The 13,754-nt window shown below is 39.4% G+C and overlaps 1 protein-coding gene across 3 annotated transcripts in view; it reads right to left on the reverse strand.

Moving 5' to 3' along the window:
• Nucleotides 1-2,313: 2,313 nt before the first annotated feature.
• The window catches only part of MARCHF11 (membrane associated ring-CH-type finger 11), a 131,271-nt gene continuing 119,830 nt past the window's right edge, over nucleotides 2,314-13,754 (reverse strand). For all 3 annotated transcript variants that reach the window (XM_077116878.1, XM_077116877.1, XM_077116876.1), the window contains one exon: nucleotides 2,314-2,810. In XM_077116878.1, the coding sequence (XP_076972993.1) occupies nucleotides 2,488-2,810 (323 nt within the window). In that variant the 3' untranslated portion in view covers nucleotides 2,314-2,487. The remainder of the gene's footprint in view (nucleotides 2,811-13,754) is intronic.

Below are 13,754 nucleotides of genomic sequence, written 5' to 3' on the forward strand. Positions count from 1 at the left end.
TCTGCAGCCCAGTGTTAACAGCTCTTGGCATTCAGAAAGTGCTCCATCAAAGCCTGTGTTATAAAATGGCCACAGAGGGACAGACCACACACAGGTCTAAATGGTCATATCATTGAGAAATAGTTCAAACACAATAATTTAAAGAATTTCTATTACATGGTCTTACCACAAATGCTTTTGACATTTAAGGCTGCCTGAATTTGAATTACAGCATTCACAATTGGAAAGTTAATTATTTATTTCATAACTCACATTGAATGATATTGAAGCTTTACTTTTTTTTTTTAATAAGTGAATTCAATTCTCCCAACAGGGTCTCTTGGATCATTTCTATTTCTATGTAACTTTTATATAGATGGCTCAATTCGTTGAGTGAAAATTCTGCCAGTTTCTTATTCCAACATTGCTTTGGGGCCTGTGTGTGTATACGTGTGTTATAGAGTGAGGAGGAAATGGGGAATAGATAGAAAGCTGAGCCAAAGGTCCTGAGAAGGGGTGGGGGGAGATGAGTGTGCATATTGCCTTTGTGGTGACAATTCCAAAAATGTCAGATGTCTCCACTGCATGCCCCCCATCTGTAGGCAAAAAAAGGCTTCTCATACTCTGGTCTCTTTTTATTTTTGAGTGAGTTGATATAAAAGCAAAAATGTACACGAATTCAAAGGGCTAGCTTGCTGAATACTACAGGCATCATGCTCTGACCTGTGTCTAATAAATACTTTACCCAATATTCTCAACATGACCATCTAAACTTGTAACATGGGCCAACTGTGTCCACATTTATTTTCCATTAAATGTTGTGCTATGGATACCTCAGTGGTTAAATGTCCAGGACAAATAACAACACCTGCAGGGGACAAATGATGGATTCTGGTTTTGACAGTGGGTTTGCATCCCTGGTGTCTCTGACTATTAAAGAATCTACCTCTCAGTCCTAGAGAGCAAGACTCCTAGAGACAAAGACTATGTTTCTAAGTCTCACTTCTACCCCATGTGCCACACCCCAGCTCATGACCATGTATAGAACCCCACCATGATGCTGGATTAAAATAGACAATGGTTTCACATAAGAATGTTTAGCACTCTCACCTCTGAAATCTGTCCCTAAATATTGGTCGAATTTTCCTTTTCTCGTGACTTCATGATTCACTCCTCATATTTCTGCAGATTGTTACATCCTTAACTCACTGTGGCACAGTTTTGTAATTGGGAAAATATTATTTCTAGTTCTGGTAGGATTTGCAACATAAGAATCACAATACTGCCTGTAAACATTACCTATTGTATTATTGTGCATATAAAAGTTACTTTCAGAAAACAGAATAAAAAGCACGCTGTCCCACACTTTTAAAAATCTAATCATTAATCACTTCAAAGGGCCATCTTGTCCAACCCCTGTTTCTAGAGAACATGCACACACCTGCTTCTTCTATTCTGTCATTGCCCATTAAAATGTGCCAATTGCCTCCATTAGGGTAAAATGATGGGGAATCCCCAGGTGCCACTAGTTAGCAACCTGTTCCTGGGGAGTCACTTTCTTCATTATTCTTTTTTTCATTTAAAAAGTACTCATCATCTAGTGTAAAACAGATGCCTCTGGCTGCTGGTGAATACTTTTCCCAGGACTTAGTTAAACCAAGTAATAGGATCAGCATTCAATGAAGTAGGTATATATGCTTCTACAAAATGAAAATTTAATGAAGTTGGTGCTCACAGGATTCAGGACGCTAATAGTTAAACAAAATAATTGCAAACAGTCTATTAGAAGGTTTTGCAAATGAAAGGCAGTAGGACCGTCATCATTACACTTTCGGTGGCAATGCAACATCTTGGCAAGCTTTAAGGTAGGATTTGGCAAGCTTATAAGTTGGTAGGATGCCCTGCCTAAGTAGTATGCATGGAATAAATCCATTCATCCGCTCATTTATATTTTTTAATATGCACTCCGAACTTTTTCAGAAGACTGAAAAAAGTTGCAGTGCTTAGAACTTGATTTTCCCATGACAGATCATTTCATTACAGCAAAAATACACACTCAAGTTCGCCGAACCATGGAAGCAGCTCTATTTCGTGTATTTGAATGTGCCCACAGCCCTCTAAACTCTTACCTATTTGTAGCCTATCCGAAAAACTACACATAGAGCAAAAAGTTTGATAAAAATATATTTAAAACAAGCAAGAAAAAAATAGTTTTGGCCTTATGGATAACTTTTATCATTCTTTTAACCAAGTAGAGTTAAATTATACATATAATGATTTCAAGTACCAACTTATAAAAGATGTCGTAAATCAGAAAACAAAGAACAAGAGAACTCTTTCTTCAGAAAAATGTATTTGCAATTCAAATGTTCATATAAAAAGCATAAATTTTAAAAAGTTCATAGATGTTTCTTTTTTTTGAAAGAAGTGCTATGGTTTCTCCATTCATTGCAATTACATTCCAAAATGTGCTGGGTGGTTCACACTGTGTCATCACTTACAAATGACTTACACTGAAGTCACTCTCATCACCACCTCTCCTGAACTGTTATCTTCTGACAAATCTTCGTGGGGCCTCATCCGGTTGAACAGGTGCAATAATACGTAGCCACATTGAAACCTCGGGGAGGTTAACTGTGTTGGGTGGACCAAGTTTCTGTTCCGTAGAGCCGACAGGGGCAACCATAAAGTCCTACTCGTGGAAGACTCTCCCCGGCTACTTTCTTCGATGTCTGTGGCTTTGTCATAATTTAGTACATCCCAGTGCAAGTTAACGGCGCGCCAGCGCTTGAACACTCTGTAAACTGCAGCTCCTTCATGGACAATGAGACCTAAAATTAGAGAAGAGGATAAGACTGGTTAGGATCAAAGGTTGGAAATGCTATTTTGTACGCATGTCAGGGATTAAAGAAACAGTCAATTTTTTGTTATTCATCATCACCAAAGAATATAGTATTCTGACCCCCTTAGAAATTATGGCAAATGGCAAGATGTTATGCACATTGCAGAGGCATAAGCAATTTTCAAAGAATGTGGTAAAATGCAGAGGTTAAAGCTATTGTGGATATAATTTACCTGCCCCACCCACGGCTCAGGCATTTTCATTGTCTTAGGAGAAGCATTACGTCCAGTTACTTATTCAACATACATTTCTTGTGTGCCCCTGTGTGCCGAGCGGTGTATTAGGGGCTTGGACCCAGTGGTTGGCTGGTCAGGAAGGCCCTTGCACTGTGTAGCTGGCAACTACCCTTCAGAAAGACGCAGATATGAAGGTTACTGCATTCTCCCTAGTTCCTAAAACAATGCCTGACACAGAATGGGTGCGTACAACTTTGCATTATTTTTACTAAACTCTACAAGAATGTACTGAGCACCTAACTTGAGAGCTTTATCTATTTTATCTCAGTTCATTTTCACCACAGCTTTCCCCAATTTACATCCAAGGAAACTGAACCATGGAGGTATTACTTTCTTAAGAGGATACGACTACTAAGTGGTGTTAACTGGGATTCAAACCCAGGCAGATTAGCCCCAGAGTACTTATTTTTCACTGCTAGAAAGAGAACTTGATGATTACACATTGTGAGATAGGCTTTCAGGAAAATAAAGTCATACAACTTATGATCTCAGGGTCCCTATATTGGCAGCCTATGAAGTCAGATAATGGTGCACTGATACATTCTCTTTAAGAGGGACTGTGTCACTGCAACTTGAATGTGAATGTCGTTGGTGGGGGGGGTTGCCCTATCCATAGTCCACTTCACATGCCATCACATACCCTCCCATTTTCACACACTGACATCTCAGCATGTAGCCCCAAAACTGTGAATTTGTGACGTTTTGCTAAAAGGAATTCCTGGAGGTGGTCCCACTGGGATAGAGAAGTCAGGGGGAGCATGTGTCCCCTTACAGAGGTTGAACTTGCATGGAGAAATCAATGAGGAGGCCAGTGGCGACTCTCTTGTTTGATGGAGTGTGTCATGTAAATAGACCATGTAAGTTGGCACAATCACTTAAATTTGGAAATGAGTAGCTTCTGCCCCCCAGCGATTGAATGCTTGGGTATATACCCTGGAGAAACTCTCACCCATGTGCCCAAGGAAGCATTCTCAAAAACGTTTATTGCATACTTCTTTCCATTTGAGAAAAAAAGTTGCAAACAATCTCAATGTCCACCTTCAGAAGGATGGATCCATTGTAGCATATGGATCCAGTGAAGTAAGAGGGAATAAAGTCACATGCACAGGCATAAATAAACCTGAAAACCAAAATGAAAATCTCAAAGCCATATGGAAAAAGGAAAGTTGCATAAAGAAATTATCAGGGTGCTGCTATTTATAGCACAAGTCAAGAAATATTATGCATTTATATACTTATATATTTTTAATAGTACACATATATATCCACACATATATAATGCATCAAAACATGTATGAGAACGATAACCTCCAAATTCAAGATAACAGGGAGGGAAGGAAAAAAATGTGATTACAGAGAGGTTCAAAGAGGGCTGTCAACTCCATATCTAATGATGCATTTGCATTTTTAAGCTGGGTGGTGGGGATACGGATATAAAAATAAATAGAATTATTCTAAAAACTGCTTGTGTACCTGAACTATCCACAATTTTAAAAATTATTGAGAATTTGATAGGAAAATCAATCTGTATAAAATGAGTTGAGGAACAGACAACAGAAGTTAGAGAGACAAGAAGGTTACCAATTAAATGAAGGCTGTTGTGTGGTAGCAGGAAATTAAGTCTGGAGGAATGAACAATCGAAAAGATGGCAGTAACCTTCTCATAAAATAAGTGCAAGGAGAAAGGATTTTGAGCACGTTTTTGTTGTGGGAGATTATTTTCTTTTTTCTTTTTTTTGTAAGCTAAAGCATTGCCACAGAGGTGATGGAAATATCCAGTGCTTGAAAAATCTCACCCTTGCTATTAACAAAAATTTAAATTTTGTGTTATTCTCCTATGAGGACTTCAGCTTCTGATGAATGCGACCATTAACATCAACCACTAAATACTGCACGTAATTAAATTAAAAATGCCTTCAGCCCATCAAAACAAGGAGAGATTTAAACGTCAATTAATCCCAATAACTTCAGAGAACTGTTGTGATCAACTTCTTTTGATAAAGGAGCCATCAAAGTTGACCCAAGTGACCAGGTGATTAAGGGAAACAGCCAGAATGAGAAGTAAGGACGATTAGATTTTAACCGATGATTCTATTCCTAGCCTTCTGAATTCTCCATGGCCAATGACTTAACTTTCTGCTTCTGTTTTCCTCCTTCCAATGCAGTTGGAATCTCTAATCTTTACATTCAGCAAGATAGTATGAAGATAAATTTAAATCATCAGTTGTAAAGTGCTCAGGTTTCCTCTAAGATGGAAACTATATAAATACAAGAACTTATCATTAATTCAAAAATCAATAGTGAACTTATGTGGTGAGAAACATTCATTCATGCTAATCACAGAACAATTACAGCCTGCCATGGGGTCATTCTGGACAAGTGCTGTGACCCGGGGTGGCTTCGCCAGGGGAAACCATTCATTTCACAGGATCCTATTCTTTCTTCATTGATTTCCTTTAAAGGACTAGAAGGCAGATCATTTACTACAGCTTAAGAGTCACTTTCTGGGAACATACACCTGGTAGCTCTTTGCTAAATACACAAATCCACTAAATAAGCAGAAATAAATCCCACAGGTCTTTACAGTATACTGGGAACCCAATACAAAGAGAACTTCTTGACGTTTTCATGGAGACTCAGTCCTCCTGAATTTCCAACTCCGTGAGCTACTTCTTAATTGCATTTCAAGTTGTGAATGATGCTTAGATCTTGGTTTTGTCCCTATGTGCATTCAGAATTATTTCTTGCCCTCTGCAAACTTAAGTTTTACTGAAATGTGGTAACCTCCCTATAAGGTAGAAACTGTCCCCACCCTCCCTCTTTTTTGTTTAAATGTTCTGGAGTCGTAGCAAATGCTTTTTGTACTAGTGGTTATGAGAAGGCATGTCTACTATGAAAACTTAAATCCAATGGAAAAGATTCACTCAACTCTGGTTGGCATGTTGAAATTTTGGCTTTTAAAAGCAGTGCTAGCATCCTTTATATCAGATGACTGACCCCCTCTTGCTTCTTTAACCGAGGAGCTCACTCCCTCCAGTGACTGCTGTCCAAGCAGTTCCTAAACATAACCCTTAAAATGAACTGATTCCTTTGTCTTTTCAGGTCAGGGTAGAAAAGGCTGGGATTTGCTTTTTTCTCATCTGAGTCACTAAATCTGAAGGGAAAAGCAATGATGATTTCTATAAAATGCAAATTTTAAGGATTTTAGGATAATTGTTATGAAATTGTATGGGTAGTAACAAGAGGTGATTGGTGGGAATCTGGGACTTTGAGAGGTGTGTGCATTGTCATTTTCTTGCCAATAACATTTAATTGGAGTACTCCCTTACTGGTAAGCAAAGGAATATTTTTGTTAGGGAATAATCTTCAAAAGCCAAAGCAGATTTAAATAGTTTAAATGACTGAACTAAATGCACAGTATTTATATAAGCAAAATGTATTCTAATTTTGAAGTGGTTTGTTAGCTGAAATCCTTCTCTGAGGGTAAAGATGAACTAATGACCCAAAGAAACGATGGAGAAGACTGCCAAGGAACAAGTGGTCGCACACACACACGTGCTCTCTCACACACACCATTTGTCTCTGTTTATTTCAACATCGTCACTGCTGTAAGTGGCAGAGACTTACAGTCATATGTAAATAAATTTTATCTGATATTCCCTATCAAACCACTGGGCCAACAGTTTTATTTCTTGTGTTACCAACCTCAGTTTCTGTTTGGATAGGTGTGGTTGTTATTCTTAATTTAAAAGCTAAGCTTTTATCAAATACCTACTTTGTGCCAGGCACAATGAAATGCTAAGTGCTTATTACATGTGTGACTTCACTGAATCTTGACAGCAACTGTACAAATTGATGCTATTATTGTACAATTGTATGGATGAGGAAACTAAGACTTAGAGAGAATTAAAAACTAGATTATGACAATATAACAATCAGAGGCAAGCTTGGAGAACAAATGTGAAAAAATGTAAGACTTGCACATTACACGACATATACAATGTTAAATTTCCAAAGTAGTACGGTCCCTCCTAACCACGGAATGACTAAAAGAGACCTTGTAGATTTTATTTGACTCCCCATGAGCATTGAGAACTACTCCTTACCCTCTACAAGCTTAAATTTTACTGGAATATGTGTAAACTAAGTCTTGGAGGCTGTGACTTGGGAAAAGTTACACAATTAGTTTCCATCTGTAATATTCTTGTGTCTCTCTTACACTGTTATACTTCTAGGAGAGTCAATGGAACAGCTCATGCCCCTCCCCTCCCACCCACAAGAGAGAAAAGAGTTGAAGAACTCTCTTCGAAGGGAGCAGTATAAGGGTAAGAATTTCCCCTAGGGAGTCCACCTCTCTTGGATGCATACAGCTGCCCACACCCTGCATGTGTCCTGAGCTTTCCAAGAAATGCAGCCCCTTGATGAAACCACACAGAGATTCAGGCTAAAGCCCTTGAGGCAGATATTTGGCCGGAAAAGCTCTTGATTGTCAAATGCCCCAGATTTTTAGGTTAAATTCTACCTTTCTCCTTGCCAAGATTCTTTTCTTTCTTTCTTATGTGTATACATGCATGCATGCATACATACAATTATATATATATATATAACATGTGTACATGTTTTCATGTATAGCATATGTGTACATATACATAGGCAGTGGATTTTGTACATGACCAAACTTAGTGCTTACAGATGTGACCTTGGGTCATTCTGAGAAGTCAAGTGAACCAGAAATAGACATATGACTTTGGGGCAGGGTTAATCCCACAAGCGAGAATATTTTAGCATTCATCTCATAAAGTGGCCCCACTTTTGACTCCTTTCTTTGTGCTGCTATTTGGTGAAGACCAGAGCATGGTCGTTCCAAAGAAGGCCAACCAAGAGGCTGTGGTGCAAGGCAAACTGGGTGGTGATAATCATAGCTGTGATGTCATAAAATGCACCTATTGAGCAGGCCACGGTGGCTCTGGAGGCAGAGTTCTCGCCTGCCATGCCAGAGACCCAGGTTCGATTCCTGGTGCCTGCCCATGTTAAAAAAATAAATAAATAAAATGCACTTATCTCCATGACATTACTTCCCAATCTACCCCCAATTTAAATGCCCTACAGTTATGGAAGCTTGCATGTGGGTGTAGGGTAAATTTTTAAAAGTCACTCCCCCACTGTTGAGTCTTGCTAAAGGGAATGCTGAATAAATAACGTAAGTCCTTACTTCTATATGTACTGAATGTTTTTTGTTGGATGGATATATATGAAGCTTATAGCCAAAAACAACGTCCAAAATAAAAAAAAGACTTAGAGATGAAGACTGAAAGATGATTCCTATGTCATCACAATTGTGATTTAAGCTTATGAAACATTGCAATCTAGAAATCCCCATGTCCAGGCCTCTGAAAACTAGAATGTTCTGATCATATATGGGGATTTTCATAAATACTTATCTCAAGTGGTGCTCATTTAGGAACAAATAGTATATTCTACATAAAATACATTAGATCTGTAAAATATGTGTTGACTCTTCTGTTGCTGAATATAAATGGCACAGAGCTTTGCTGCCCACAGAACTGCTTGGAACCAGGTAAAGTTCACAGAACTAAGTTGAGAATGGCAGGGTGGCCATGAGAGCTTAAAGCTCAGTGACTCATACCTCACTGCCCCGGTAATAAAAACTCCTCTGCAAGAAACATGGTAAGGACAATGAATGATTCAGAGACTTCCTGCAACACAAAAACTCTTGACACTACAGGCTGCTAAATTGCTAAATGTTGATGAGCCAGCCTACCCTCATCCCTTGCCCCCATCACGATCACAAATCATGGAAACCGTAAACAATGAAGGAGTTTCAAAATAAGGTGTTTGTTCTGGGACACTGCCACACTCTGTCCCCTTCTCCACCCTGTAATATCTACAGTCATTAGCCTCACAGCAAAGAGCTGATACCATCACTGCTGACGAATGGAAAAAGAAGGCAAAGCCAGATTTTAAGTTGGAATATTACCCTTTTGTAATCAGCAGTGAATGCAGCACATCATTTTCTTCAGTCTTGACATACCTTCTTATTCTATAATCCCTGTTTCAGCAAATGGCATCCTCAAGTCAATTAAACCAGAAACCTGGAAGTCACCGAGACTCCTCCCTCTCCCTCACCCCCTTGCACTAAACTCTGTCTTCTTGGCAAACCTGAGCTTAAACCATAAACCAAGAATTCCCTCTGCCTGCTATCCTCTTACAGCTACTTTCAAGGTCCAGATCCGCTCAGGCAAAACTAATCACTCCCTCATTCTACACTCTACTACTCTACACAGGGAGTAAGTACATTATTTAATTTATCACTTGCACTTTTATGTATTACTTATATAACCATTTGTTTATATGCCTGTGGCCTTCAATGAGCTGCATGCTCCTTGAAGACAACTTATTTGATTTGGGGTACCTATTCTTTGTTCAGTGTCTGGCACGTGGTAGGAATTCAATAAATATCTCTCTTTGAGAAAGAGAAAGTGAGGAGAGAGAGAGAGAGAGAAAAGCAGGAGACATTCTACCAATATAGAATTGAGAGAACTGATAAGGATTTATTGGAGTTGTGAAAATACTATTTAAACAGAAATGAGAAGATCTCAAATATTGTCCTTTGAAATTGAGTGGTATCTTAAGATACCAAAGACAAATTGAGAAATGCACTATAAGACTTGAGTTGAAAGGCGTTACAGTATCGGGACCTGTATTTCTGGGTCTTAGCCTCTCACTGCTCTCCTCCTCAACCCCCCCAAAAATGGAGAGAAGGCCTGGCAGGGACAGAAAAACAAAATCATTTACGAGCATTTGTATTCAGCTCCATTAAATTGTACCAGCATCCCTCACTGTCTTGTTGGCCCTGTTATCAAATGCATACCTGCTAATAAAAACCAGGAATCTGGGCACTTACAAAATGATTATGCTTTGGCCTAGAGCCTCAAAGACAGACATGGATTCTTCTTTGCTATTTCCAGGCAAAACAGGATGGGAGACTACAAAGGAAATTGTGCATTCATCTGGTCACTTCCTTTTCTAAGAAGCCAATCCATCAACAATAATTTTAATGACACTCTTTTATTTTTTGGTAGATGGGAGACTCTTCTGATCTTTAGATTACTAGCCCTGGAGCACACATTTACCATTGATGTACTCATAGAATATTCCTCAAAAGCAGCAAGCTTTGTTATACATTATAAAATTGCATAATACACCAAAAAATTTAAACAATGATTGACAAAATTCACTGGAGAGATTTTTATATCATCTAAGTTTTTGCTCAAAAGTGCTTGAGAAAAATCCATGGTTAAAAATATGGTTATTTCAATAAAGGATGAACACAATACCTCTAAAGAGAAGATATCCTATAGTCCTATGTAGAAAGAGACTTAGGCATGAATTAGAAACAGATTCATTTCACCGGAATGATGTTTTGCTTCTGTCCTTCAATTCATGCAGAGGAAACATCTTGCAGCAAAAGGGTAAAAATCATGTATTACGAGGGTGAAAAGAGGACAAAGAACCTGGCAGGCAAACATAGTCACTGAATTTCAAACTTCAAAACTATCAGCTATGATGTGATCAAACTCTTCCTTTGGGGGATGAGAGCTCTGAGGCCCAGGAAGGTGACATGACTTGCCCACGTGTCCATGACCCGTTCATGTTGGACCTCAGAATCCTAGCCACACCCTTACACCTGATCCCAGGGTGCACTCTGCAGAGCTGAGCAGCCAAAGGTCTCACTAACGTCTCAGGTCATTCAATAGTTGGTGGTCTGCAGGGATAACTGATTGTGAAATGGGACAGAATCAAAAGCTGTTCTCAGGAACATCAAAGGATGGGATAGTTTGCATTTTCATCTGGTCTTTATCCTAATAGGTGCATTGCAACTTTTACCCAGATTCAGATAGGAGAGTTACAGTGACCCTCACAAATGCATGAAAATAACTCCACAAACACGGAGTTTTAATTTAATGAAATTTAATGGAAACAGTATTTGGTTCAAAAAGCATTGGTGTGGGCGGGCCACGGGGGCTTAGCAAGGCCGAGTTCTCGCCTGCCATGCCAAAGAGCTGGGTCCGATTCCAGGTGCCTGCCCACGCAAAACAAAACAACAAAAGCATTGGTGTTTCTCTTCTGTGTTAATTGGAATCAGGGATTGCTTTGGTAGATTTCTATTTGTTTCCCACGCTCTGAGGGTCCTGGAAGTAGTCTATTTGTAGAATTGTTCTTAGTGGCAGACGGAAAGAAATAAAAAATTGTTTTTTCTTCTCTGACACGTAAACAGCCTATGCAAAACTCACAGAACACAATTTTAATAATCTCCAGGGAAACCACAAATGGACTGGCTGTTCCAATTTTGGGGGGTGGGAAAGATATTCTAAATGTTCTAAATTGAAATACTAAATTAAAATACATCATCTTTGTGGCCTGTCCAGGGGAATTTCATTTTTATTGGCTTTGTTTTCATCTTTCTTAAACAGGCAGTGGGTAAATATTACCAACTCAGCCTAATTAATATTTCCAACTCTTTAATTTCACTCACAAGGCTTCAGAAAGATTTCTTTAATTGAAAATATTAATGGAATTTTCAACCCGAATATCAAAATGCTCAGGCCTTAGAGTTTCTCAATATTCTGTCACCTATTAGGTTGGAGTGACATCCTTTACATAGCTCATTCTCATGAAGAAATTGTTTCACATATAACAATGGAAAGAGAGAAGTGGCTTTTGGCACGGTGTAGTAAATATTTTCCATTCTCTTTACTTAAGCTCCAATATATTTATGACTATTAATTTAGAAGAAATGAAGGAAGATTCAATAACAGAAACACATTACTTTGGGCTTTTAGAGAATATTTTCCTCCATTTCTGATCTAAAGCCAAGCATGTCAGACTTTAAAAAATATTTTATTTCCTATGAAATGTCCCTGGTGTCTGAGATAGTAACTCAAGAAGTAGTTTCACTTCACTGTATAGACAACATTTCATAAATTAGTGACTAGAGCTCAGTCTCTAAGAAGGGTTTTTTTTTTTTTTTTGCCAAATAATAAATAGAATTAATCAAGTCACATAATGCATTGTTATTCACTGGACAGACTCTGGAGCAGCAGGGTCTGGACTTAAATCTGGAATTCCACTTCCTAGCTCTGTGACCTTGGGGAAATTGGAGAAATCACTTCATCTGTGCCTTAGTCTTCTCATCTCTAAGATGAGAATGATGATAGTACCCGCATCTTGTGGGGCTGTGTGAGAATTAAGTGTGAAATTTTAGGTAAAGTCCTTAGAATGCTGCCCAGATCATAGTAAACTTGATCTTAGATCATTGTGTCACTGGAGTTAACATTTTTTTAAAAAACCTTATTTCTACTTATTTGGAAGGAGTTGTAAACATAGATGGGCTTCATTTCTATGCTCAGCTCAGTGCCTCCTCATTGGTGGGCAGATTGCCCCCACTCCTCATCAACACATCCATAATCCCACAAACTCCGTGTTCTACATAGAAGCATCATTTAGAAGAATGATGATGTTCACATTTTCTTGACTAAGGAAAGTTTTTTGATGCAAAATAGTGAGCCCCGCGATCCCCAGAGAGGCAAGTACCAGTTCTGAAGAACAATCTCCAGGTTTTCAGGCTGAGGCAGCAGCCATACCTTCCCAGATGAGGGCAAGACAGCTTTTCCTGAAATGATCAAACTATGCACTTTGTCCTCCCTTCCAAGGAAAACCATCCATTCCCAAGTTGATCTGGACTCTTCAATGAACTTATCCCAGACTGACCTAGGGACACACTTAGATTTTGCTCAGGTTGTTGCCATTGCTCCCTAGTCTCATGTGTTTCCAATTCCCACAATGACGCTTCTGGAGAAGAGTACAGTCACAGGAAGAATAATGCCATACAAAACACACATACGTACATACAAGCACAAAGAAGAAAGCCACATGAGATGATCCCTCTCAACTTGCCACCTACTACCCATGACCACAGATAATTCATTCCCTGGCTCCTGGATCTCTTCAGCTTCCCTCGACCCTCAGGACTTCAGAGTCCATGTGGTTGGCCCAGACAAAACCTCATGTGCATAATACCTTGACCTCCATTACTTCTCTTGCACTCCATCCTGGACCTTCCAGAAACCGTTCCAACTCCAAGCTCTAACACCTGCTGCTAACAATAGCTGGCCACCCTCTCCCTTCCTCTTGCCTATCTCAGACACAGGGGTCTCCAACACTTCTCACCCTCCCACTTTCTAAATCCCCCTATCATACTCTTTCACCTCCTGATGACTTTAAAGCCTGTGACTGTGTGATCTTTTCCCCATCTGTCAGCTTCTTTCTGGTTTGGGTTCCTTCTCTGACAGCCAAGAAAGCATAGCCCATCCTCCAATCAGTTTCTCACCACTCAGATGAGTGGCAAGGTTGACACGGCCACTCTTTCTTGCAGTAAGTCTGCATCTCAAAACCCCATCTTAGCTCAGTCTCTCTATATTTACTCCTCATACCCAGTGGGTAAAAACTCATAGCTGTGCAGTTTGGAGCCACCTCTTCTCCAGCCTCGTGGGGGTTTCTAATCATGCCCAGCAATCTTTCCTGTCCCTTAGCTTGGCTTCCTCTTCCCAGTACCC

Source organism: Tamandua tetradactyla, chromosome 9, assembly GCF_023851605.1.
Source record: "Tamandua tetradactyla isolate mTamTet1 chromosome 9, mTamTet1.pri, whole genome shotgun sequence".
Classification (NCBI taxonomy): Eukaryota; Metazoa; Chordata; class Mammalia; order Pilosa; family Myrmecophagidae; genus Tamandua; species Tamandua tetradactyla.